The 23,893-nt window shown below is 38.3% G+C and overlaps 1 protein-coding gene across 1 annotated transcript; it reads left to right on the forward strand.

The window, feature by feature from the left end:
- Positions 1 to 617: 617 nt before the first annotated feature.
- On the forward strand, positions 618 to 20,603 carry LOC128794155 (inter-alpha-trypsin inhibitor heavy chain H3-like). Its single transcript, XM_053953837.1, has 22 exons — positions 618 to 722; positions 4,648 to 4,671; positions 5,787 to 5,953; positions 6,943 to 7,047; positions 7,471 to 7,633; positions 8,318 to 8,428; positions 8,897 to 9,022; positions 9,458 to 9,574; positions 10,328 to 10,496; positions 10,816 to 10,941; positions 11,189 to 11,370; positions 12,336 to 12,521; positions 12,827 to 12,966; positions 13,356 to 13,510; positions 15,252 to 15,257; positions 15,994 to 16,020; positions 16,909 to 16,959; positions 17,334 to 17,447; positions 18,019 to 18,223; positions 19,311 to 19,483; positions 19,957 to 20,068; positions 20,168 to 20,603. Exons 1-22 carry the CDS (start codon positions 633 to 635, stop codon positions 20,295 to 20,297), a joined length of 2,679 nt encoding a protein of 892 aa, XP_053809812.1. The 5' UTR covers positions 618 to 632; the 3' UTR covers positions 20,298 to 20,603.
- The last annotated feature ends 3,290 nt before the right edge of the window (positions 20,604 to 23,893 follow it).

A 23,893-nucleotide genomic window follows, 5' to 3' on the forward strand; every position in this document is an offset into this window, starting at 1 on the left:
GACACTGTCAGGGTAACAAATACAGAAAAACGCCCTGCAGCTGCGGGCCGGGTGCATGCTGAGCGTGCAAGATGCAAGACCTGGGAGCTCGGACCTGCTTTCAGCCATGAGGATGAATAGGAACCCATGTAATGGAAAGTTTCTAGACTAGACAGGACACATGTCAAATAACGATACCTAAATCGGGTACCTGAGGGATATGGAGGATTACAGGGGTATTTTTGAAATGGAGCTTAAATGGCTTTCACAGACTGCAAGCTCTGTTATGGCTGCAGTAAATCTGAGCCACGGAAAGCCTTTAAGGAAGTATCAGAAAGATGACAGTTTTCATTTGGGAAAAAAGTGGATATGGGGTGGAGATTAATCTCAGCTGCCAGTACAGAAATTGCTGTGAATTTCTGTTTGGAGCTATTACATAGAAGAGACATTGCTGAAATATTCTGTAAATTCTTTAACAGATTTTCTAACAGTATTCTGTAGATTATACTAATTCAAAATTCAGCACCTGACTTTTCCCAAACGCCTAATGCTTAATCCTACTTCTGTCATTGGGTTATTTATTAACACTGGGTAAACAAAGCTTTATATATTTATGCATATCATTCCAATTGGAACCTCACTTTTTTTCCAAAATGGAAAATAATCTATTGCTTTGTATTTTAGTATTAATTCCTGCCTTTGCATCCTCAGACTTTTTGCTAACACATGTCAGAAACATCAAGGTAAGTAATCAACCATGTCTGGGTTGTGGGTCTCCCACTTCTCAGAGATTAATTTCTTGCAGTTTATCAGCATTTATCAGTTCATACAATGCTGGCAACTGGAGCTCTGTGTTCTCTGGTACCCCTGGACACAGGATAAAAGCTGGAACTCAGAGTGGTTGATCTCTAATCAACCTCAGTTTTCAATTAGCTGTGAAGTTCTTCTCTCCCTTTTTTTAAAACATCCCTTTCCTCTGTTTTCCTTGTCATCACCATATAATGGTGACATGTTTTAGTAAAATATTTAAGTGTGTAAAGCAATCAGTGGTGCCAGAGAACTGACTTTTGCACCTGTTAAGGAATACAAGTGAAAAGATGGCTCTAAGAAGCAGAAAACAGAGCTGTAACATGGCATCGAGATAAATGCCCACTGCCCAAATGACATGGTAGGATTTTTCTCAAAAGATTTACATGTTAGCACAACATGAGATACATCTCTCAAAGGAGCCATTCTGATTTTGACTGGATCTCTGAGTAAGGCAGTGCTGCCTGATGTTTTGCCTAATTTTCTTATCTTGCAGGCCACTACTCCTCACCCCCATAAATTATTTCCCTCTCTCTCAGTGGCTGTGTGCTCTGAAAAGTCATGGAGGGCAAATCTCTTTAGGGAGCATTCTGAGTTACTGGGCAGAACAGGACAAAACAATTTACAGTTGATTGCTGTTGATTAGGTTATGATCTTTGCCAAGACTTTTTCTTTGAAAATCAGGATAGTCTAACTTTTAAGAGTCAATGTGAGATTCAATGCTGCAAATTGGAAATGCTAGGGATTCTTATTATTTAACCATGATGTAGCCCAGATATAATGTAGCTTTTTCCTTCTGATAACTGTAGTGTCTGGGGTTCTCTATGTGTCTAAAGCCTTTCTAAACAGAAAACTGCCAAAGCTCTGTGCAATGCTCCATCCACCCATACAGAGCACTATGGAAAAGCCAGTTGATTCTCCCAGCTTTGTTCTGTACTTCATGCAAATGTGATTTGATTGAAATGGAGGAGATTGCCCTGTAGGGTGAAGGTCTTAGTGCCCATCAAAGTCTTGGCCCCTTTGAGCAAGCAGTACCCAGTGCTGAATTGTGGCTGGAATTCTGGCTGTTTGGTGACCTTTAAGCTGTCAAAGTTGCTTTTAGAGCCACAGCCAGGTAGACACAGTTGACAGACCCAATTCTGCTGAAAATGGAACAAAAATCCGCATCAGAGTTCCCTGTGTGTGCTGGCACAGCCTGTTCTATGAGCTGCATTATGGCTTTTCTCTGTGGCGCCCAGCTGGCATCACTTGGGGTGATGAAATCTTCAGTGTTGCTGTAGATTCAGAGATCATTTTCATGCCTTGTTTGCCTATGTAGCATTTAGGGATATATGCAAATACCTTCTTCAGTGTTGGTCACTTCAAGATAACTGTACAATCTTTGCTGAGTCTTTTAGTCATGCTGTGGTTTATTTTCCCAAGCTGTACAATCAGGGCTTCTTTCAGCAACTACTGTAATGGAGTCCTCTTTTCCCTCTCTGTTTTCTTGGGAGTTCAAATTTCTCTTTTACTTCCCAATTTCTGTCGACTTTTTGCACCTCTAGTCTTTCCTGCTGCCAGAGCAAAACAGTATTAAACAAGTTTGTTGCTGTTGCACAACTGAAAAATAGTAAAATTCTAATAATTGGTGCAACTGGCAAATACGTAAAAATAATGCAGAAACATTTTATCAAGTAACAGTTACCCAGGCAGAGGATGTTAATTCTCATTTTAGTCTAGAATTGCATAATCATTTTGATTGGCACACTATTGCTTTTTGCCCACAAAGCTCAGAATGACCTTGATGTTAGCAATGGCCAAGTTACACTCAAGTGAATCATTAAAAAGGAAAAAACCCAGAACAAAATTACAGACTTAGAGTCGCGTAATTGCCTCCCAAACCTTGCAAACCAGGGTCAGCTAGAGCAGGTAGCTGGGTGATGTCCAGCTGGATTGAGTATCTCCATTGGAGATCAGCCCAAGTGCAATGTGAGGAGTGCCTTTCACAGAGAGATTTTTCTGTAGTTTCAATGGAAATTGCAGAGTACCCCTCAAAATATTTACAGAATCAAAATAGAAGAATCCCTTTAAAACTACCACTGACACATGATTCTGATAAAGAATGTGTACAACAGCAATTCTATAAAACTCAAATGCAAGTACAGTATCTTTCAGTTTGGAAGCAGTAGTCAGAATTGCAGCATTTGTAGCTATATACAAATATATTTTATAATTTACACAAATATATATATATATATATATTGTATTTTGTATAAACTGTGTGGTAATTCCACTGTAAGGAAAAGTTTGTACCAAACAAACTGACATTTCACAGAGTTCCAGCTTTTTGTTTCCCAGGGTGCATATCTGTTCGTGTATTGTAAGGGGAAATGACAAGCTGTAATGACAGTATGGATACAGAAAAAATATTTCCAGTATTGGAAAGGTCAGATTTGAGTTGGTGCACACTCCATACTGGCATATATGCTTGTGAAAAGGAGAGATGGACACACAGAAATCATCTGTATGGCAGTAACAGTTTGAAAGATGAACCTAAATGAATGCACACTGACATTTTTTGCCAGACTCTTACAGCAGAAGAGAAGCCTCTTCCCTCAAACCTTGCATTACCACAGATTTAATATAGTGTCTTGAAAAGAACCCCAAAATAAACAAAGAAGAACCCTCTGTGTTTCAGTTTCCAACTGGGAAAAGTACCAAAAGCCCTAAGTGTACTTGCCATGTGTGTCTGATTTGTTGTGTCCTTATCCCTGCCTTTGGTGGAGCAGGTAAACACGATTCCACAAAGTGTGACCCCCGAGGCTCTTGGAGCCAGACGAGATAAGGTGTTTGCAGCTGAGCTGATGGGAATTGAGTTACACAAGCTGTTATTTTAACTGCACTCAGGAAGTTTGTTTAATGCCTGTCCTCTCTTTCAGAACAGAGTATGAGATACTGTTGTACAGCTTCTGATATTTGCACCTGCTCTGGGAGCAAATATTGGAAAAAAAAATCCCCCCACGTTTTAACTGCTTATTTTCTTCCCCCTCCATGCAGCTTTTTGTAGTGACAGCCTCTCCTATCTAATCCTGCGGAATTACCTTCCTACCTGGTCATGTTAGGATGAGAGGCTGGTGGGCTGAAATGGGAAAAATTTAGGAGTCTGAAGAAAATGTAAGGCTGCATCTGCCTCCTAGTTTGGATTTGTGTGACAGGAAAAATCTGTGTAAACTGGGGTTTTTATGCTTTGATACAACCTTTTTATTTCTTCCAAAGAATAAGTTTGAAAAGAAAATATGTACTGCAGGACCCAGATGTAGGAATTCTCAAGAAAATGATGTTGCTATGAGGACAAGATAGTGTGGTTTTAATTGAGGTCACCATACAGCCAACCCTTACTCAAGGAAGACCTATTAAACAGATTTAATGTGTTCTTTAGTCTCAATGATATTTAATTATAAATGGCACTGAGCATTTGACCCTCTTTTCCTCTCATTCTCCCTCATATTTCAAGGGTCAATGTTTATTTTCAGCTGGAAGAAGACACTTTTTGTGTCACATGAGCAAAATATAAAGTGAGCAATATTTGAAGTTTAACTTACCTTTCAAAAACACAATATTTAAGGTACACTAACATCAAATGAAAACCAAAAGATTCACCAAAGCTGGGAATGCCATAAGCAAAATAACTCCAACCTGCCTCACATCCCTTACTTGTTCTTCCCTCAAATTTACTTCAGTTCATTAATGAAGACCTTTCTCAAGCCTTCCTTCTCCTGGACTTCTTTTGACTTGTAATAACTACACGGATGCTAAGAGATTTATTTCTGAATGCAGCTTTCCTACCTAAGTCATGATTTTCCCCTTTTTTTCTCTTTACAGAAGCGAAATGCTGATAATGACTTGGTGAGTAAGGTTTGGTTTTGTCTCAGCTACCAAGATTTTATAGTGACAAGAATATTCTTACTGTGTTCACAAAATGCTTCTGTGAGTCCAGTCTGAGCAAATGGACATTTCTGAGTGTGTGACAAGGGAAACAGCCCAGAGCTGCCTGTTTTAGGCAGTAGGACTAACTAGACAGATTCTTTGCAAGCTCTGATGAAAGCTCCTAGACAAGGAAAAAGAATGAACAAATTATTTTTAATCTCATTGTATTTAAATAAATACCTAAGTTGTTTTGAAGTCCCATCTGTATTTCTAACAGACTTCCATTCTATGTTGGTTTTGTTTTTATGTTGCAGTTATTGCTAAGGAAGGCAAGAGGCCTCATCTCTGGGGCTGATTCTGCTTGGCACCTGGATTCCCCTTCAGTAATGCTTAAATGCTTTGATTGTTTGGGGACCTTCTTAATCAATCAGCAGAGATCAGATCCATTATAAAACCTCCAAGGTTCTTTCCAGTACTGCTTTTGCTGCAAGTTGTGGAGTTCCTAATGGGAACATCTGTTGTTACTCATGCTTTCACTTAGTGTCCAGAAACCTTATACCTGAATATTCAAAGAAAATAAGTATTGCCTTGCCCATTTCCTTGTTTAAAAAAAGATTGAGCTCCATCTGGGAGGAAGCTGAGAATAACATAAAATGGAATTTGGAGGCATTTGTGCTATTTTAAAACAAGAGGATTACTTACATCCCTGCTCTAGGAGTCATCCACTCTGATAACTACAGTCATTAATACAGTGAGGCAGGAGTAAAGAGCTGTGCTCTTTGAATAACCATAAAAAGTCACTCTCTCAGTAGAGAAAAAACCTATTCCTATAATGGCAGTATTTTTGCTGTGGTGGTAGTATTTTGTTAAAGTCTATAGTTACAACTTGTGGAATAGCACCGTCATGTCAGTGAAATAGATATCCAAGGAAACACAGCAGTGCCCCAGTTCTTATATTAGGTCTTTCTTTTTGCTTTGGAGTAATCAATGTCCTGCTGTGGTTTCTTTTAAAAAATATAATCACAAGTGATTAACACACACATGAGTGCAACAGCTAGTGCTCTTTTTGTCTTTTTTCATTTCTCTATCTACAGGTTGTCAATGGGATGGAAATCTATAGCATGAAAATTGATAGTAAAGTAACTTCCCGCTTTGCACACAATGTCATCACCAGTCGAGCTGTCAATCGTGGGAATGTGCCCAAAGAAGTCTTCTTTGATGTTGAACTCCCTAAGACAGCATTCATTACCAACTTCAGCATGTGTGTAATCTTTACAATATTGTTAAAGAAGACTAAAAATCTCTGCTAATTCAGATGGGAGAAATGGAACCCAAATGTTCATTTTTACTTTGCCATTTGAATAGATTTCTAAATACCTCCTGGATAATTTTCTGGTACTATTAACTTAACATGCAAGATATGTGGAGAAAGGCAAACACTGGTACATCTGTAGAAAAGATGACTAATTTTCAATTATTTCTATTCATCATCATGAATAGAAGGAACCTTAGGGAATGGGGGACCTTTCCTGCAGATTCATCCACCTTTTCAGAAATGCCTCTTACTTACTCTGGTATTATCAAACCAGGAAAGTTCCATTACTTAATTTCCCTGATGGCATTATAGCTTAATTTATCTCTTCATTTAAAAATCATATTTGAATGAAAGGCAGAAAGCAGAATTATTCCATTACATTTGTACCTTTAGTTGCAATCATGTGCAGTTCTCCACCACGATGAGGTTTGATTCAGTTAAGCACATCCATCTCTGCTAATCACACTGTGGCTGCTTTATCTCCAGTGAAGAGGAGCAGTAGCTTTAGGACACAACCACTCCTAATGCATTGTAGAACTTTTTTGGTAGAATGAGGTGATGAGAAATGGCTGCTTAGTCCTCTAAGGAGTTCAAGGATGAAATGCTCCTCTGTAGATGATGACATCTGGACAGGTGAGTCACATCCAGAGAGTTGGTTTGCCATTAGATGAGATGGTGAAGCTGCTGAAGTGTAGGAATATGGCAGGTGTAAGTTGTGTTGCTGTAGCCCAGTTTTGATCTAATTCAAAGTAAAATTCTTTTATGATACTGAGCACAGAGCTCTTCATTCCAGCTGAATTCTCTAAGGAGCCTGGCTTCAGTGAAAGGGCCCAAATCTTGGCAATAGCAGGTCTCTGAAAGTGAAAGCAAACAAATCAATAAAGGGAGAATTCCTGCAGTAACCCTCAACTGAACTAGGACTTTTTCATCTGCAGGACAATTGATGGTGTCACCTATCCTGGAACTATAAAGGAAAAAGAAGCTGCAAAAAAGCAATATGAGAAGGCTGTTTCAAGAGGACAGACTGCTGGTCTTGTCAAGTAAGGATCATGTCTTGCTGCTTCCACACCATCACTCCATAGCAGACTGTGAGATTGGAAATGCTGTGTTCTGGCACTTTGCTGACATTAAGGCACAAAAGAACAGTGATTAAGTTATCGTTATTGTAGCACAAATTGTAGAAAGGAAATACAGCCTCTGACTGCACAGGCACTGTCTGCAACTATGGAAAGGCTGTTCCTGCAACTTTCACTGGCTTTGTGGGACCTATTCCTGGGATTAAGCTCAGTGAGAAACTTGAATGAATTCTTCAGGTTGAGCACAATTTTGAGTATTGATTGATGATTTTTAGCAGTATATCAAAATTCCCATCTTTGTTTTACTTCTTTTTGAAAATCATATGCCACCAACAATAAATACTGTGAAAGAGGATAAAGATCTTTTTCCTACCCATTTAAATACAGAGCTTCAGGAAGAAAAACAGAAAAATTCACTGTCTCAGTCAACATTAAAGCAGCCAGTACAGTCACTTTTGAACTCACATACGAAGAACTGCTGAAGCGACAATTTGGAAAATATGAAATGTTCATCAAAGTAAAACCAAAGCAGCTTGTCAAAGATTTTGAGGTAAATGGCAAACTGATCAAATTTGACTGTAATTTAAGAGATGATGGAATTCTGCATATCTGTTGAAAGTGGAGTACCATGGTCATTCTCATTGGTTCACAGGTGAGCTAAAGGCCATGATAACATTTCTCATGAGTTCCATGGGGAGCACTCATCAGTATGCTTTAATGCAGGCTTTTACTTGTAAACCTGACAAAATTGCTCATCTACTGAGCATTCCAAAAGAAATCTTGTATGAAAACCTGGAAAAGCTATTATAATGCCTTGGAGTAATTGTATATACCCTTATAGATAAACTCCAGCTTTCTCACACCACTGTGAAACAACACCATCTTTAAATCACAGTGATGCATATGTCACATTCTGCAATACTGCAGCTTTCTGTGCCTATCTGCCTCGATGGGATACCACTATCTAGCTTTCCAACAGGTCATATTTCTATTAAAGTTTACTTATTTCTAGCTTGTTTTTAACTTCTGTGTTAACTTCTGAAAAGGCCTCTTTGGCTGAAGATCTGTTCACACAAGTGTAGATTTGGACTGCCATTATGAATCACAAAAATAAATGTCTTTATTTTTATGAAAATCTCTCTTTCACATATGTAGTTGCTGATCCTGCTGTAAATGGCTGAGTTGATGTACTGTGGTTTAATCAATGACAATACATTTTCAATTAATATTTCAGATTGAAGTAGATATCTTTGAGCCCCAGGGTATTGCTGAGCTGGAAGCAGAAGGAACATTCATCACCAATGAGCTACAAAATACCATTAAAAAAACTTTTTCAGGAAAAAAGGTACATTGATTACTGCATTCCATGATTTACTTATTATGGTTATAATTCTGAAATAATATTTTCAGTGCTAGCAATGGCAGCAAGAGAAAACCTGGATATTAGCAAGATTATCTCTTACAGAAAAACTGAATTACTAACAAGTAGTTTTCCCTTGTATGGGGGTGGTAGAATTCCTAAAACATACAACAGCTTTATCAAAGGTGTTGTTCAGAGTGAAGAGCTGACCCAAGGCAGATGGGGAAGTAAGCATATGGTGAAAGCTGCGGATAGCAGCCTTCATGTTTCAGTTACCACCAATAAATTTCTAAGTATATATGGATATGTACAATCTAGTAGCTAACCCAATAAAACAGTTTATTCTTATGTCTGTGAAAATAAATATACCGGCTTTTAAAAAATGCAGATGTGTTCTGTAGAAGATTTTCAGCTATTAAGGTTCAGACCTAAGGAAGGCTTTTTTTTTTCCAGGGCCATATCTCTTTCAAGCCAACCCTCGATCAGCAGCGAACGTGTGCAAATTGCTCAGAGTCTGTCTTGGATGGGGATTTTACTGTAAGATATGATGTGAAGAGAACAACTCCAGATAATTTGCAGGTAAGTCTAACAACTTGAAATTCTGAACTGTTGAACAGTTTAACTTGCACAGTAAAGGTCAGGGAGCAGCGAGGGCCAGCTGTTTCCTAAGGGACAGGCAGCTGAGTGGGAGCAGGAGTCAGTCTTCAGGGTGGGATCCAAAACAGTGGAGTCCATGGACAGGAATGGGTATAGCTGTGACACAGCTGGAGACTGACACTGTAGCTGTTCTGACACTGTAGCTCAGCCAGGGACTAAAGGCCCAGTCTTGCACTTAAATGACACTCCTGGGCCCATAGACAGAGGTGAGACTGATCAGGGCCATTAAAACCTTTTTGGCCACTCAGAGGCTAGACATTAAATGAGTAATATCTCCTTTATCTGTTTTACCTTTATAATGTACCAAACTTTTTGGTGGTGGTGTGTTTTTTTTTTTTTTAACATTTTCTTTTTCAGATTGTCAATGGCTATTTTGTACACTTCTTTGCACCAACAAATCTTCCGAAGTTGTCCAAGAATATTATTTTTGTATTGGATACTAGTGGCTCAATGTCTGGAAGAGAAATTGAACAAGTGAGTTATTACATTACTGTAGAGTTTCAGAGAAAGAGCTGGAACAAAGTGCTGGGAGGGAGACGGTGCTGGAAGGGACATGATGCCTTACAGTGCACATGTGCTGCTCAAGCTGTTACAAAGTGGCTCGATGGTGTGACCTCTCTAATGCCCAGTACCAGATGCACTAGTTTGCAGTGTTGCTATAGAACAAAAATCTGTACATTTAACCTATATCTACTTATAAATATCATTAGTTCAAAACTCTAAATATCAACATTTCCAGAGTGCTGTCATGTGTGCTTGACAGTTCCAAAATAAGTCGTGCATACAGATTATGTGCATTTTCTCTGTTCACTCTGTATCTGGGAATCAGCAGCTCTTTTCAGAGTTATGACTGAGCTAATGTTCAGAATTTTCAGGCTTTGGTGCTGCATCAAAATATCCAGGCATGCTTGTTTATGAGCTTCTCCACTAACCTAGCTACCCATTTGCCATGCCAGCTTATCTCAGTGTAAGCAACCAACCATGACGGGAAGCCTGATTTTCATCTCAGCTACAAAGATTTACCAGATGTGATTGCAGCTGACTTCCCTAGGGTTACTCTGAAATTGAAACAGGGACTGGCAAGAACAGAACAAGCTCAGAATTTTTGCAATATATACTGTGTAGGAGTAAAAAATAGCCCAATGCTGAGAGATTAATGATGTAAAATCTGTAAGCACATATTCTGTTAAATTTTGAATCATATATTTAAATATCTTTGCCTTACAGACAAAAGAAGCACTGCTAAAAATCCTAGATGACATTAAAGAAGATGACTTCTTCAATTTCATATTATTTGATAGTGAAATATCTACCTGGAAAGAAACATTAATCAAGGCCACTCCTGAGAATTTGGATGAAGCAAGGAAGTTTGTTCAGCACATTTCTGCTCAAGGCTGTAAGTACTTGATTGGCCTTGCCAGTAGGTCACCGTGTGAGTTAATTTATTGATTGATTCTGTGAACGCAATGCTACAGTTTGTTGGGGTTTCAGATCGCTGATGAGGCACTCCTGAAGTTCAATTTTACTCAGAAAATGACATCTATTTCTCTTTCTGTTTCCAAAGTCCAGGTACTTTGCTATCTAGACATCCCCCTGCTTGTAAATCCAAATCTTTCATTTTTTTACTGTAATGAAATCTCTTCAGACCCCAGTGAAAAATGGACGTTTATTTTGACGGCCTTTGCTGAACCCGAATTTCTATGTCTACCTCATAGTGACAAATTTACATGGTGGCTTGATGAGAGGAATTGATATTCTGAATGCTGCTCATGAAGAAAACCTTGTGCCCAAGAGAAGCGCTTCAATAATTATAATGTTAACAGATGGCCAGCCAAATGTAGGTAAGTTTGTGTTGGATGGAATAATAAAGATAGTTCATTAACTAACAAAAAATGCTAGTTAAAAATGGCCTTCCTCTTTGACTTGTGGATATTTTCATTATTTGAACGCTACTATACCAGCATCATAGTACTAAATTAAGCTTTTGGTAATGTCTCCTAAGAAATCCGAACATGCCAAGTCGCGTTTGATTTTGTGATCATTTTATCTATTTTGAAAACAACTCAAACATTTCCTGGTTTGATGCAGGTATATCAAATACTCATGAGATTGAGAAAGCAGTGAAGAAGGCCATTGATGGCAGATACACCTTATACAATCTTGGCTTTGGCAGTGGTGTCGACTACGGCTTCTTGGAGAGGATGGCACTGGAGAATAAAGGATTAGCCCGTCGGATTTACCCTGACTCTGATGCAGCTTTGCAGCTTCAGGTGAAGTAATTACCATGTACATGTGATCACAGATACATCAGGTCAGATAACTGTTCATGTTCTTCTTTTCAAATAAGCAAAATCCCAGTGTGTAATCTGATACTGAGATGCTCTAGAGTCTGCTGTGATCAGAGTATTCTATGATTAGTTTGAGTTGGAAGGGACCTTTAGTTGCATTAATTTTCCCCTTTCCTTATATAAGCAGGAAGTGCAGGGACAGTAAAAGGGACATACTGTGGGCTATGGCATGGAGTTTAAAACTTGGCATAGGGTGACACAAGTCACAGTTCTGAAGGACACTGGTGGAATTGCTGCAGTCATTGTATCTTCTGCACCTCACAGATCATATGGTTAATGTCATGTCAAGGGACAAGAAGAGTAACAAATCATAAAGCTCTAGATGTCCTTTCTGAAGAAACTCACTGCAAGGAGGTGTATCTTACCACACTCCTGAGGCATTTTAGAGTTGTATAAGGCATGGAAACTGGTACAGGCCATACAGGGTTGTCTTTTTTCACTTCTCACATTCCAGTAGCAGCCATTCAAAGAATTAGATATTAAATTTCATTGCAATCTCTGATAAAATCAAATACCCGGTCTCCTTTAATTATGTTGTCATGTCGGTCTCTGCAGAGAAGAGGTGTAGAAAATTATCAAATAACGGGAGGCTTGGTATCCCTCTTGATTTATATTGATGGAACTCATCATCCACAGCAAATTGTTCTCAAATATTCTTCCTTTCTCTTAGCAAGACTGAAGAGTTTGTATGTCCTTTCTCATTTCCATTATTTGTAGATTTCTAGGCCTTGCACTCTGAGATTTAACTAAATATCAAAATATTTCTTATAAAATATGCTTTTAGCTTTCATTGCTGAAATAGCAGGATGTTTCTGGTTACAGATCTACCCATGAATTAAAGAAACAATGATAGTTACAGGTTTTCTTTTTTTCTTTCGATCCTACAGGGGTTTTATGATGAGGTGTCAAATCCAATGCTCATAGATGTGGAGTTAAACTACCCAGAAAATGAAATATCAGACCTAACTACTAACAGCTTTAAGCATTTCTATGATGGGTCTGAGATTGTGGTGGCTGGGCGCTTTCTGGACAGCAACCAAAACCATTTGTCTGTAGATGTAAGAGGTGAAGGTGTAAGTATGAATTTCTTGGACTTATGTAAGCTACACAAAATCTCTGAATGCTTCTTTTGCCTCCATTGTGATGAACAAAAATGCCATGTGAATGTGGAATACTGGGTTATGTTCTATAGTGTATATCTCTAAAATTCCCAGAAACAATGGGACAAAATTCCTCTTACAACACTGGCATTTTTCTGGTGTAGAACCAGACATGTTTTCAATTTCATAAGATTTTCATGTATGAAGGTATTAATTTTTGGGAAGTTCTGTCAGTCCCTGGCTACTTGTGATACAGAGAACATTCTTACTCCCAACAGGCTCACAATGCCCTGTCGTACACTACAGAGCAAGGTGCTGAGCAAACAGCTCAGGCTTTCCAAGAACAACAGTACATATTTGGAGAGTACATTGAAAGGCTCTGGGCTTATCTTACCATTGAACAGCTCTTGGAAAAACGGTAATTATACCTGGAATAATACCTTAGCTCTGAACCCCTTACACTCTCTGACTTCTGCAGTTTCTAGGCTGTAAAGCTGATATTCACATCCCACTGAGGTGCCAGTGGGAAAGCATAAAAATCAATGAGGGAAATCCATCAACCTATTCTCTTCCCTAGCCTCAGTATTCATGTTTCAGGTTGCAGATGAAACAATTTTAAATTATTGCAAGTATAAAGCACAGTTTTGCCTTTCTCTTGGACAGCCAGTAGAGTGAGAAGTGCTCTTAGACTGTAAGTTATATCTTATTGATAAATTACCTGCAGAGAAATTACTTTACTTTAAAATATGTAATCTGAAGTGAGTGATTCAGCAATCACTGATGCTGGGAGTCTCTTCCTGTATTCAGCATTACAGCCACAGGAGAAGAAAAGGAGAACCTTACAGCTCAAGCCCTGGCTCTCTCACTGCTGTACAAGTTTGTAACACCACTGACATCCATGGTGGTAACAAAACCAGAAGAAAATGACAATGAAGAGGGGATTGCTGATAAACCCACTGAAGGTATAGACATCACAATTGTACTGTATTTGAGAAGCTAAGAGTTTCTTTGATGTTACCCTAAAGAAAGGCTTAATGTGGGCACAGTTTTAAATATGTATCTGCAAAATTTACTTTACAAGCCTGGCATGTCTGTGGTTTATGAAAAATTACTTCTCATTGTAAAGCTCATTTCCATCAAAATATCCTTCATTACTAAATCATATGGGCAAACTACTATAAATTTAAAATAAATGTATTTTAAACTAAATAGAAAAACTATTACAGAAAAAGACCCTGAAAACCAAGAAGCATTTCTAATCTAATAATCCAGCTATATTCAGATGACTTACCATCACTATTTTTCTACATACTTCAGCCTAGGGATAGATGTAGTAACCTGTTTCCACATGAAAGGGGAAAATTTGCATGAGCTCTTCCTCAGGCAGGATATATCTGGTTGTAAAAGATTGAGATTACCTATGTAAAACACCATAGTCATATACATATTGCAGAAAGAGAAGCAATTATATTGAAAGCACACAATTTGTTTTCAACTCCTCTGATACTTTAGCTAATTATGAACTCCTTGCTCAGTGAAAGATTCTTCTTTCCTTCAGTTCAGCCTTCTGTTTAACCCCTGTGTAACACATACTCTGTTCCTCCTTGCTCTTTGGCCAAGCAAGGCAGTGCTCTCTGCCCCCCAGCCATCCTAACTTCATCTCCATGTATTGTTTGAGCCACCCTCATCCCACAGGGCTTTATTTTCTCTCCAATTTTTGTTTAGAGCCCCTGAAAGTTCCATGGAGGCTCTGTGTGGGCTCTCTGCTGCCTTCTAGATGAAAAACTTTCTAATCTCCTGATTTTGGCATAGGAACTAAAGGCATTTTAGCATAACAGTGATACTGGAGATTGGTGAGGTTTTTTCAGCTGCACTAAGTCCTGAAACTAGTGAATTGCTAAATACCCTTCAACTTTGAATTATTCTTCAGGCATTCTGCTGATAAATTTTTGCATTATTTTTCATGACTCTCATAATGGAATACTGACATAAAACCCCTTCATGATTAATTTAACACTCAAGTCACTACACAGCATAATGACTTTAAGCTGGTCTCCATAAGATGGAAATCTCCAAACATCTGACAGAAGTGGCATCCACTCAGTCATCTTCACTTCTTTGTGAAGAATACCTTTCCAGGTATTTGTAGTACAAAAGCTCTTTTCTGAACCTCTTTCCAAGGAAGTCCTCTCTGTATATAGAGGTAGTATAGAGCAGTAATAGGAGAAAATACTCAAAGCACTGCCCCATGTAAGAAAAGAAAACAATTTTACTCACCCTGAAGTCTCAATTCACAAATCAATGTACTGAATCATCCAGTCAGTATTAATAGAATCATCCAAATGCCTGGAAAACCACAAAATAGTAAAACCAGTAAGGAACATTCTGCAATATAGGTATGGCAGAGCAATAAAACAATTCCAAATACAGCTCTTGTCCCATACATAATAAATTGCAGTTCTGCTGCCCCGTATAACAGCTTTTTACTTTCAGTATGTTTCTGTTTGACCTACAAATACTGAGTTGTATCACTGGGAAGAAATGGCATTACAAAATACTGAAGATAGCTGGTTGAGTTATCAAACAGTTTTAATTTTTTTACAATGTTTTATTAGGGTCAGAATACTTCCTGTTTAATTGTATAACTGAAACTGTAAATCTCTCTTTTTCTTCCTTTTACTTCATACCTGCTCATGGTAACAGCTGAAGGTATGTACATTTCTTCTTAAATTTACTTACTATTTTTAATAGCCATGGATTTTCTACATTACTTATTTGATCTAGGATGCAATATTTTCATAAAGTTCATGGGGAATTAATCAAGATCATATTATGAATAGATATACCACTTTTCAGATGGGTAAGTTTGTGAATAGTGGTTTCAGTTCAGTTCCTGTCTCTGATGATTGCAGCATCCCACCACCACAGAATTCAGGCCCAGTACAAGTCAGCTGCTCTCCAGGGCTGCCACTGGGGCCTTCCAGGTGGCAATCTCGTACAAAGATATCATCATTCATGCCATGATTGCCACTTCTAAAGCACAGAGACACCCTGACAGAATTTCAGATGTACAAAGAGCAGAAGAGTAGAAAAATGTGGAACCAGGCAGGCAATTCTTCCTTCCCATAAGTGCAGTTTAGAAGAAGGTGGCACAGAGGGACCAGAGACCTGCAGGCTGTCCCAGTCTCAGAGAGAGCAAGCCCCGTGCCCTTGGAGAAATTACATTTGTGCCGGAAAGCAGGGTATGCTTTCAGCCCCTTCAATACTGTTGCTTTGTAGCACTGTTAAAGAAACTGTTTTGACTAAATTTTTACTTTGTAATATTTAGAGATGGATACATTATTACAAGATTTTTGAGTTGGTTTTGGAAGGAAGAAGGAATGAGGTGGGTGAGATTGGTTTTCGTTCTTTGTAGCCTCTAAAATAACACTTTGTTTCATTCAAGCAGGGATGTTCACGGGTCCTTTGGTGGGTAAGTAATTTAATTTACTTTTCTGAACAGAGCAGGATCTGTCAACTGAAAGTACCAGAGGCAGAGATGCCTTTTCTGGCAGTACTACTGGACTTTAACAAATACTACCAAATTCTGCTCACTGCTGAAAAGACACTTAAAGGTTGAACAATATGAGGTGACAAAGTTTCAGCTAAATAGTTTATAAGGAGAAAATACCTGTTCATCAAACCACCATGTTTTCCTGAAAGCTGTTTCCCAAGAACAGAGGATGGACGTCACTCTGCATTTCCTTTGGAATTATATAAAGCAAAGGACTGTGATGTCAGCATCTCTGGCTAAATTAACGTGTTCAGTCACTTCTGCAAAAAGCATCTGTTTTATTCAAGAGACAGCAACTGATCCACCAAATTGCTGGCTGGGCAATTCTGGAAATGGGAGAGTTAGAGTGATGCTTTTGCTCTGGATATTAGTACCAGTCTCTGTCTAGTTTATTCAAGTCCTCACTGAAAAGACTTAAATACATTCTGGAAAAAAAAAGTAAAACAAACAAACAAAACCACCCCAAATGTCAAAAAGTCAGAAGTTTTCAATGGATGATGTCACATTTCCTTGCTGATAGTTTAATCCTCAAGTCTGAAATATTTGTATCCTACAGATATGTTGCTTAGGCTATATGGAAACCATTAGAGCAATTTAGACTATAATTGAAATCTGTGTCTATCCTGAAGCTTTTTTTTTTTTTATTCAAAAGCAGCACACAAACTGTCATTCCATAGATTACATGCTTTACAAACTAGGATGCAATTACTGATTTACCTAGCATATTAACTCCCTGACATCTTACATAGCCCATGCAATTTCCCATTTTGGTGTGAGTTTTTCTAACAACTTTCTTTCCTTCTGCAGCTTCACCACTCTATCACACATATGCATCAGCACCCACATGGTATACTAGTGGTGAGTAGTTGGAGTAGTGTCTGTCTAGGAGAACAGAAGAGGGTATTAAAGGCTAAATTACACAACTCTTATGAATATTTTTAATATTTCCCTACCATAAAAGTAGCCATTTTTTTAATTTTTAAGGGGTGAGTATTTTAATTTACTTTTTAAACATCTTTCAATGTCTTCTAAAGATCAAGTAATTGAAATTATATGTGGTCATTTTCTCAGTCCTCCTTTCCATCAGTAATTTTTGTGTTGATAACTGCCTGTTTTCTATTAAATAATTTATATTTAGTTATTACATTTAAATATTAAGCAACATTAAGTGATCATGTGGAGCTTTGACCCTGTGTATCACTATACAGACAACCACTGATTTGCCTTTACAGTTGATGGAGATCCACACTTCATTATATCAGTGCCACAAAAAAAAGATGCCATTTGTTTCAATATCAATGAAAACCCTGGCATTATCTTAAATTTAATAAATGACCCAGTTACAGGTGAGTTTTAGACTTTTTTTTTTTTTAAATATGGGATACTTCTAATAAAATGTGTTTAAAGACTATTTCTCTCTTTATAATGCATAGGCTTTTTTTCCCCAGCAAAGTTAGCATCAAGTCCTGTAGCTATGATAGGTTACCTTTACCCTGACTGTTTTCACTTCTTGTAGCAAAATGAACTTTTAAACTTACTTTAAAGACAACTGGGAGGGTTGAGAGTAGTAATTTGGGACAGTGAGTTGTAGTAGAAGCAATAAAATAATCCTTAGGTTGCCAGTTTGTGGAATGTCTGCTAAAGAAAGACTGGTGTCACTCAGACTCTGTACCCATCACAAACTTTCTGTGCTTTGGGAAAAACTGAACTTTTCTCAACAAAATGATTGTTAGCTCTGTGGAAATTCACTGAACAACCCCCAAAACTTTATTTTGCTTTGGTACAAACATTCACAAGTAATTCTGATCTATTTTTCAACTAATATTTAATTTCTTAAATTGTTGTTAAATTTTCAAGACACTCCTTGACATCAGTTGATCAGTCTATAAAACAACACTTTTTTCATTTCTGTATTAGGCATCACAGTGAATGGAGAACTTATTGGTGATAAGAGACCAAATAGTGATGCAAAGATCCAAAACTCATATTTTGGAAAACTTGGTATTGCAAATAAACACCTGGATGTAAAGCTGACAGTAACTCCTGAGATGATCACAATTCAGAATGGTGATGAAAAAACAGGTTTTACCTGGCTGGACTCAGTCACCTTGCAACAAGCAGGGTAAGACTTACAGAAAGGGTATCAGGCTCTTGTATTACTTTCTACTCTTCTTAAAATATTTTTACATGTTGATCAATAATATACTTCTAAGATTTGTGTGTGAATATACAAAAGCAATTGATTCAAGCATTGCTAGATTCTGATCTTTACTTTGTTGTGTAATTGCTGAATTGTTCACAAATTCCTCTGCTTGAAATAAGTAAATGAAGACTTTTTCCTGATCTTCTATTGCTGTGACTAAGGTAAAACTAGATTTGGTATTGTGCTTTGTACAGCAGTGTCTTGCAAATACTTAAGGAGTAACTTCAGACATAGTGTGTAATCTTTCAAAGGCAAAATAGTGTTCCAAAAGCAAATCTCCATTTTAAAAATTGAACTTGTGGCAGTTACAGAATTGGTATATTTTTTTTCTTGTCAGCAGGTATATTTCTCATGGGATCTATTACAGAATCATTTATACCTCTGCAAAAGGTTTATAGAAGGAACAGGCAACATTTTCTCTTCCTCCTCCTTTACATTTCACTGTGTAGAATAAAATTCCTGCCTTCTCAAGGCCTGGCAGTGCAGCAGAAAGAGCAAACTCTCATTCATACATGATTTTTTTATTGTGATAAACACATGGATGATATCACTGGCACAATCAGAAGCAAATCTTCTCTATCCTAGCACTAAAATAGGCAGTTTGGGAGTTGACTTCTCTGAAAAGCTAAAGGAAAAAGTGTCGTGTAGCATTTAGCCAAAGAACTGATGGTTTAATAATAGAATTTGTATCACTGAGCATCCACGTTCTGTATCTATGCATCACCAACCTATATGTAACTAATTACACTGTTGAAGGAGAGGTTTTGCTAAAAATATCTTGCTGAAAAGTTTAAAGGCCAGGTAGCCTTTTCCAGTGTCATTTAATATGATTCTGAGAATGTCTGTGAATACACAGAGAGACTCCATGGAGCAAATCAGACAGCAAACCCTCTCAAAAAACACTGAGCAGTTTATAAAGCTACATTTGTTTTTTCTTCTCACATTTCTTTCTATCGCTGTTAACTCTGGTAAACACAATGTTCTAAGTCATGTTTTTCTTTTTCAGTTTAACTTTGATCATTAACAGGAAAAAAAATCTGGTGCTCTCAATGGGCAGTGGTGCCTCATTTGTTGTTGTTTTGCACCAAGTGTGGAAGAAACATCCTCTCCATCAAGATTTCCTGGGACTGTATACATTGAAAAGTCATAAACTGTCTGAACAGACCCATGGATTATTAGGTATGACTTTGTTTCCCTGCTGGTCTTTCCTTATGAGGCTACATAATTTATAGATGGAATACTGTACTTGTGCTGAGAATAATCACACCCAGAAATTTCAGAGATCAACACATGGATTATTTGAGTTTTAAAAACCTGAAGACTTGGAAAATGTGTAATAAATTCAACAGAATAGACAACACACCAAGTGAGGATATCTTGAAAGATATCTAGAAAAGGCTGTAATTGTTCTGTGCAGTCAGAAGCTAGAACTTACATCCAGTTGATGTGGATATAGTTCTGGCTTATAAACAGAAAATACCAATAATACCTCAGGCATATGTTCAGCCTTACCTGAAACTTGGTGTTTGCTTATCCAATCCAAACTTTGAAGGGACATAGAAACCAGCACAGGAATGTAGAAATTCTGGGATTTCTGTTTGCATTGCTTCTGTTTTAATGCCTGAAATGATAATTTTAGCTTCTCTTTTTAGGACAGTTTTTCCGGCCCATTGACTTCACCATACTTGAAATTCATCCTGGTTCTGATCCCAAGAAACCAGATGCCACAATGATTGTTAAAAACAATGAACTGACAGTAACAAGGTACAAAATAATGAAGTCCTTAGCAAAGACTTAGGCAAGATTCCTTGTCCAGGTGCAGTTCCTACCTGAGTCCTCCCATGGCTGTGTTTTCCCTTTCAGGGGCTGGCAGAAGGATTACAGAAGAGATCCTGTACACGGGGTTGATATTCCTTGCTGGTTTGTCCATGACAATGGAGCTGGGCTGATAGATGGTGTTCACACAGATTATATTGTTTCCAGTCTCTTCTAAGCAACTTCCTCCAAATGCACAGGCAGACAATATTTGTCTGAAAGAACAGTATTTGCAATATATAAGATCTCTTCAAAGCATATAAGCATATATATTTAGCAAGGGCAATGTATGATAGATTCTCATAGAGAGTTTTACTGTGTATTTGATCCAACCTGAAGTGCAAGATCCCTCATCCTCTGAAGTATCCTCCTTATCGGGTTTAAAATTCTGACTTAAAATGTTGCTTTGTAAAACATAACTCTACCCAATTTTTAATCAATAATTGAGTGTCAGGAGTGATTAAATAAACGTATCAGTACTCAGTGCCTGGTTCTATTATTCTGACAGCTTAATGTTCTCATGCCATTTTCACAAAGCCCTGGGTGCCAAATGCATTTTGAAATTGAGCACGAGAGGATATCTGACAGCCCAGCCCAGATTTTGGGATAATCCTGTGCTACTTGGAATCATGTGCAGTGCTGAGGGCTGCTGCCAGCACAGGAGGTGACTGTTGGCATCCAGGACTTCTGTATTTTAGCATTTTCATTTGAACCTAACTTTTGAATGTCTGAATCTTTATAAACTAATGAAACACCAAGGTTGCAAGCAGCAGTCACATTTGAGTAATGATAGCTCTTTTGGACTGTATCTTTCTTGAGGAAGACCCTTCCTTCTGTTCCCATAAAATAATTTATGAACACATTCAGGGCAAGTGCCCCATTTATTTATGTATTCATTTTTTTACTGCAAGAAATTGCAAGCTCTTACTTCTAAAGCAAAAAACCCACCCAACCAAAAATATGTTCTCTCACTCCCATATTTCTTATTCACTTTAAGATTTCTTTTAATCAAATCAGCTACAAAATGGCAGTTGTGGTCTCACATGACAAAGCAGAAAATTCCCCAACAGTAGCAGGACAAAGAAAGTCATTGTGTGGAAAACTAGAATGCAGAACACAGAGAAAAGAGGAGTGTAGTGGGAGAAACAGATGATAGAAGATGTGATATGTTAAATTGAAAGAATAAAGGTAGAGGTGAAAAAAATGCAACAGAAAAATCAAAGAGAAAAAAAAATAGAGGAAAGATATACTTACTGGTGAATTTATGGGAGATACAGGCCTTTTGGAGGAGCAAAATACTTTACTGAAAGCAGCAGTTTTGTAGAAGAAAAATATAGGTGAGGGTAGAGGGTGTCAGAGTGACTGCAGATCTTTGCCTGCTAAATCCAGACAAAAATGGTGAAAGAAAACAGTAATTTCTACAGAAGGTAATAAGTGACTGGAAAACAAGGAAGGCAGGGAGAGCAAAAGGAAGGAGTAAGAGAAGACCAGATCATCGAAACCAGTAAGTTTAAGTTTGGTTCTAAATTTTTATTGTAATGGAATTAGTTAGATGGAATAGAATGAAATAAAGAAATTATCCATTTTGGATCCCGGGACAGGAGTTGTGGCATTGTCCATGGGGGCTGGTCCTGTCCTCACTTGCTCCATTAGCACAATAAAGCAGAGCAGTGGACAGCAGACCTTGACCTACCTGGCTGGCAGAGTTTGGGCACAAGGCAATCCTGGGCCAGCTAGAACTTTCCTGTTTGATTTATTGGGATGAGGCAAATCTCTGGAGCTGGCAGGAGTCTTGCCTGTGACTGATTTGGGAGCCATGAGTTGCTCTCAGGTCTGCTTTTGCATGGCTCCTGCTCAATAAGCACTCAGAGATTCCTGCAAGGCAGAAGGTAACAGCAAATGTAGCTAAAGGTAACAGAGGGCAGAGAGAAGCAGCAGACAGATGCTTACAGTTAGATAAAACATTTACTCCTCCTGCTGATGGCTACAGTGCTGGTTAAAAGAGAAGTGTGGGGCCATATCCTGTGAGATATACATAGACCTGTTACGTATACACTATTTTGTATTGGAATTAGAAATTACAAAAGGCCAAATATTCATTACTGCATCTGCCTTCAGCTTCTGAACAAGGGAAGAGAACATAGGAAATCAGAAACCCTCCAGAACTCACTTTGGGGCTTGGAAAGAACAGGAGGAGAGTGACTAAAGAACAAATTAAGAGACAATTCAAGTGAAGAGTGGAATGGCACCTACTTACAGAATGGAAAGCACATGTGCAGAAGGCAAGCAGCACTACATGGATTTGGGAGCTGCAGCAGCCAGGCACACCAGCGACTTCGGGCTGCTGCAGAAAGCACAGAAATCTCTGTCAGCACAACTTGTCTATTCAAAGTCAGATAAAATCTTTGAACAATGTGAGGAGTTTCTATTGTACCTTAATACATTCCCTGGCCTGGAGCTTCTTTGCAGCAAGGGAGAGCTGCACTAGCAGGGCAGCAGCTGCCTGGGACAGCTCAGGCATGGCAGTTTGAGTACAGCTCTCGAGCATGGCCTGCACCTGATTGAGCCTCACTTAAAGAAGAGAGTCAGGTGAAAGCTGCCCCAGCCACGAGCCACTGCTTCCTGCTCAGTGCTGTTTCTATCCCTGCTGCTGGCAGCAGGGCAGGAGGTGATACACAGACACCCTACAACTGAAAACAGGGAATATTTAATTTGCAGCAAGTCTGCTGGTATAACCCTGGATCAACAGCTTGTGATTCAAACCCCAAGTTCATCTATAATGGAAAAAATCAGATTGGGAATCCTGTTTTTGATGCAGTGAAGTGAGCAATCTGATACTTCCAGTTTCCAAATTCATATTGTTTGTCATGTAATTTGTGCAGTAAAATCAGCACTTTAAAAGTACAAGCAATTCACACAAACATATCTTGGCATCATGTCTATACAGTTCTTTTAAAAAACAAGCTTCTAATTACACAGTTTGTTTTAGCTTACTGACTTTGGCAAGAAATTTTTTCTCTTCTAGTACATTGCTTTAAAATAAAAAGATTTTTCCAGTTATATATTATTGGCAGGATAGAGAGAAACTTCTGTTAAACTGCCTATAATGCTGGCATATTTATGGGTTCAAAGATACAAAGGAACTGAAATTCTGAAACAAAATCATCTCGGAATTAAACCTACAACAAGCAGAAAACTGAAACTACATCTTGGATTTCATGGGCAGAGGCTTCTGTGTGTGTTTACTCTGCAGTGTTACCTCCGTGCACAGCAGGTTGGGTTTGAGATGTTCATTATTTGTAAAACATCTTCCAATGTTTGCAAAATGTATGAAATGGAGCCAAAAAAAGCTGCTAACTTTTAGGGTTGAAATGCAATGTTTTGCAACCAGAGTTTTGCAACCAGCCAATGACTGTTCTGCAGATGTTTCCAAAAGGGAGCCTCAGAGACTTTTGCAACAATGAACCAGAGCACAGCGGGTGTAGGTTTGCATCCCACACACAGCTCCATTCACTGCTGATTTCATGAGCTTTGAATGGTCTCACAGAACAACCTCCAAGAGAACCCTGATACAGCAATAAAATAGAAAAGGAGAGACATGGCAAACTAATACTGCCTCAAATTTCAAGGTGTTTTCACAAAATGCATGGTTCAAGAACACCACCATCCATAATCAGATATAGTTTTAGAGATCTATTACTGTTTGCATGACATATTAGTTGGCTTGGATGATGCCACTATTGATTTTTATTTGTCCACGTGTCCATATCAAAC

Source organism: Vidua chalybeata, chromosome 12 (genome assembly GCF_026979565.1).
Source record: "Vidua chalybeata isolate OUT-0048 chromosome 12, bVidCha1 merged haplotype, whole genome shotgun sequence".
In the NCBI taxonomy this organism is placed as follows: Eukaryota; Metazoa; Chordata; class Aves; order Passeriformes; family Viduidae; genus Vidua; species Vidua chalybeata.

Excerpts from the sequence above, each read along its gene's own strand:
- LOC128794155 (XM_053953837.1), top strand. The coding sequence starts at position 633 with ATGGAAAATAATCTATTGCTTTGTATTTTAGTATTAATTCCTGCCTTT. Across the intron at positions 9,023-9,457 it reads CAACTCCAGATAATTTGCAG|ATTGTCAATGGCTATTTTGT; the intron begins GTAAGTCTAACA and ends TTTCTTTTTCAG. Across the intron at positions 16,021-16,908 it reads GTTCACGGGTCCTTTGGTGG|CTTCACCACTCTATCACACA; the intron begins GTAAGTAATTTA and ends TTCCTTCTGCAG.